Source organism: Nicotiana sylvestris, chromosome 2 (genome assembly GCF_000393655.2).
Source record: "Nicotiana sylvestris chromosome 2, ASM39365v2, whole genome shotgun sequence".
In the NCBI taxonomy this organism is placed as follows: Eukaryota; Viridiplantae; Streptophyta; class Magnoliopsida; order Solanales; family Solanaceae; genus Nicotiana; species Nicotiana sylvestris.
Window position 1 is genome coordinate 192,879,690 of NC_091058.1, and position 3,989 is coordinate 192,883,678.

The 3,989-nt window shown below is 39.7% G+C and overlaps 1 protein-coding gene across 1 annotated transcript; it reads right to left on the reverse strand.

Moving 5' to 3' along the window:
• Positions 1-2,990: 2,990 nt before the first annotated feature.
• LOC138886103 (uncharacterized) lies at positions 2,991-3,652 on the reverse strand. The gene is made up of 2 exons (XM_070167135.1): positions 3,334-3,652; positions 2,991-3,250 (listed from the first exon to the last, which is right to left on the reverse strand). The coding sequence occupies exons 1-2, from the start codon at positions 3,650-3,652 to the stop codon at positions 2,991-2,993; spliced, it is 579 nt and encodes a 192-aa protein (XP_070023236.1).
• Between the last annotated feature and the right edge of the window lie 337 nt (positions 3,653-3,989).

Genomic DNA, 3,989 nt, shown 5'->3' on the forward strand with positions numbered 1-3,989 from the left:
CAAGACTTGGAGTTTAAGGTTGACGACTGAGTATTCCTAAAGGTGTCACCGATGAAAGGTGTTATGAGGTTCGGTAGGAAATGAAAACTTAGCCCTCTGTTCATTGGACCATATAGGATCATACTCAAGGTAGGCCAGGTAGCATATGAGTTAGACTTGCCTTCGGACTTGGAGTCTGTACATCCAGTCTTTCATGTGTCTATGCTCCGTAAATGTATCAGAAATCCTTCTAGAATTGTGTCAGTTGACGAAATTCAAGTCACATAGCAGCTATCATATGAAGAAACTCCCATTGCTATATTAGACAGACATGTCCGGAGATTGAGAACTAAAGCTGTAGCTTCGGTGAAAGTACTTTGGAGAAACAACAATGTGGAAGAAATGACTTGGGAGGCCGAGGAATACATGATGTCTAGATATCCCTACTTATTTTCTCCTCTAGAGAAGGGTTCGACTGAGACATCACAACCTTAAGGTACGTGTACGGATTCTTATAGTATGATGTATAAAGTATATTAAAAATGAGTAGTATTTGAATAAATTTTAGATAATTCTTAATTATAAGGATAATTGGTTAATTATCGGGTAACGGAACATTACCTAATTAGTTAATAAATTAAGAGATAGGCTTAGCTCCCCCCCCCCAAATGTGGCAACTAGCAACATTTTATAGCAAATGACTCCTTAGTCTTCTTGATTAAGTGGAAAACAAGTTAATAAATAAATGACACTTAATTCCTTATATTTGGTATACCATCAATCAGAATATTAGTCATTTCCTACAATTAGAACTTAGGAATGAATTGATAGTTAAGAAATACTACAACAACAGAACGCTGCAGGTATGCTAAGGCCATCCCTTCTTTCTTTTTTGGCATGATCTATACGTCACAAACGAAACAAGCAAATGCACAACTTTCATAAATTACTCTATTCGTAGAAATGCTAGAGATGTGTATATTATTATTCTTCCATAAGTCTTATTATTTTATCATCTGTTCATGGGTCTCAGAAAGATACGTATTTGATAAAGTTATCCGAAAGGCATATTGAGTTTTATGGCATTCCGAGAAAATCTTACTAACGTATTTTTTGTGCATTTCATGCATTTATACATGTGCATTGACCCATGAACAAATAGAGTTATATACACGTATATATGTATATTATATTTATATGGGATGCGGGAAAAAGGTTACGGCGTTATATACCCACCACCACCTGATCAGTTGGTATATGTTGAGGATGTTGTCCATAGTGACCGAGACGATATGATGGGATGCCCTTATAGGCTTGATGATGTTATGCACACCTATACCTATGCATGACATCACATTTATATGCATGTGCATGATATTGTAAATGTTTCAGATTTTACAGAGTTATTCACACTTACAGATGGATTTCTTTATTCCATGTTTCATATATGTCTTTTATGTACTGATTTTCATGCCTTACATACTCAGTACATTATTCGTACTGACGCCCTATTTCCCAGGGCCTCTGTTTCATTCCTGCAGTTGCAGGTAGGCAAGTTGATGGTCTCCCTTCTTAGGATCGTTGGTCAGCAAGAGTTGGCGTGCTCCACTTGATCCGGAGTTGCTTTTGATTTAGGTACGATATGCTTATATATATATATATAAGGGTATGACGTGGCTCAATCCCATCTTTGTACAGTTGTATTTCTATTAGAGGTCTGTAGACAGTGTGTATAGTAGGATAGTATGTGGCTATGTCGGCTTCCAGTTTTGGATATGTAGTTGTCTATAGCAGCCTTGTCGGCTCGCCCCATGTATTCCGCATGTATATGTGCATATGCCTTTTGGGCAGGTTTCCTTCAAGTATGTTATTCTCATAATTCAGTAGATGTTATTAAGTTTTATAGCTTAGATGCATGCTTAAGGGTGTTTTACATGTAGGACTCGGGCACCCGTCGCAACCCTTTGGTTTGGGTCGTGACACTTCATGTTGTACTTCCTCAAGATTTTTAATATTTCTTGCAAATGAGTTAAATGGTCCTCTACGAGCAGGGACTTAACTAACATATCGTCAATGTAAACTTCAATCATTTTACCTATCTGTTCCTCGAACATCTTGTTAACTAGGCGTTGATATGTGGCTCCAGCATTTTTTAGCCCGAAGTGCATTACATTGTAATAGTATGTTCCAAACTTAAACGAGCTCTTCTCCTGGTCCTCCGAGTTCATCTAAATTTAATTACACTTGGAGTAGGCATCGAGAAAGATTAGAATTTTGTGGCCGACCGTGGCATCGATCATGTGATCGATGTTAGGCAATGGAAAAGAGTCTTTAGGGCATACTGTGTTTGAATCGTTATAATCTACGCATATTCTAAGTTTGTTTCCCTTTTTAAAAACTACAACCACGTTGGTTAACCACTCAGGGTATTTTACTTACTGAATAGACCCTATCTTAAGGAGTTTAGTTACCTCATCCTTTACGAACGCATGCTTCACCTTGGACTGGGGCCTTCTCTTTTGCTTCACCGGGTTGAACCTAGGGTCGGTGCTTAGTTGTGTGTTCTTATTTATGGTGGGATACCTGTCATATCTAGGTGGGACCATGCAAAATAATCCATAATATCGATAAGAAATTGAATGAATTTTTTCCTGAGTTTGGGGGTTAACCCCGTTCCCAGGTATACCTTTTTCTCAGGCATGTGCTTAATTAGTATGACCTATTCCACTTCATCGATTATTGATTTGGTTGCGTCTGATTTTTTGGGAACAAGGGGAGGTTCGATGAGTACGGAAACCCTATTTTTCTTCCTCGATTACCTGCTCTTTTAGCTTGATCGGGACTGGGATCGGTGATTGCTATCTGGTCGCTTGCTTAACTTTGGTCCCCGATTTTTCTGAGGTAGAAGACATTAGTGTCGGAGTCACTTCCTCGACTGCAAACATCTGCTTTGCAGCATGTTGTTCTTCATAGACCATTTTCAGACCATCCTCTGTTGGAAATTTCATCATCTAGTGAAGGGTCGAAGGTACTGCCTTCATGTTGTGGATCCATGGCTTCCTGAGAAGTGCATTGTACCTTATGTCGCCTTTGATGACATGGAATTTCGTATCTTGAATGGTTCCGGCAACATTTACTGGTAGGACAATCTCCTCCTTCATTGTTTTTCTTGCCATGTCGAAACCATTTAGGACTCGAGATGCTGGTACAATTTGGTCTTGCAGGCCACGCTGCTCTATGACCCTTGGTCTGATTATGTTTGTTGCGCTACCTGGATCCACTAGAACACATTTAACTTGATTTTTTTTGAAAGAATACAGATTACCAAGGCGTTATTGTGCGGTTGAGATATGCCTTCTACTTCCTCATTATAGAACGATAGGAAATCCCCGGGCACATAGCTCTGAGTTCGTTTTTTTCTTGTGATCAACCCCTTGGTGCGTTTGAATACAGGTCTTTGTGGGATATCGACACCTTCTACGATCATGTGGATTACATGATGTGGTTCTTCCTGCTCATTTTTTCTGTTTGCATCTCTCTCCTTAATGTGATTCTTAGCCCGATCACTGAGAAATTCTCGAAGGTGACCCTCGTTGAACAATCGAGCTACCTCCTCTCTTAGCTTCCTGTAGTCTTCGGTTTTATGGCCATGTGTGCCATGATACTTACACATTATGTTTGGATTCCTTTGAGAGGGATTACTTAGTATAGGCCTACGCTACCTTGTATCTTTGATCCTTCCAATGGATGACACAATCCCTGATGCATCTATACTAAAATTATACTCTGGCAATCAAGATGTCTCTGTGGGGTTGGTATTTATATCGAACCATTCTTATTCATAAGTCCCCGAGAGCTTTGACCTCAATCGTTTCTCCGATCATTCCGTGCAGCGTTACGACCCAAGCCATTGTTTCTGTGATCGACATATGGCTGCTACTGTTCTTTGTTGGATCTTGATTCCTTGTCTGTATCCCTTAGGGGCTGAGTTGACAACCTGTTAGGATGAA

Bases quoted from the DNA above. Each gene is read 5' to 3' on its own strand.
- LOC138886103 (XM_070167135.1), bottom strand. From the start codon at position 3,652: ATGTGTAAGTATCATGGCACACATGGCCATAAAACCGAAGACTACAGG. The intron at 3,251-3,333 runs GCATATCTCAAC...TAGTGGATCCAG, and splicing joins CTATAATGAGGAAGTAGAAG to GTAGCGCAACAAACATAATC.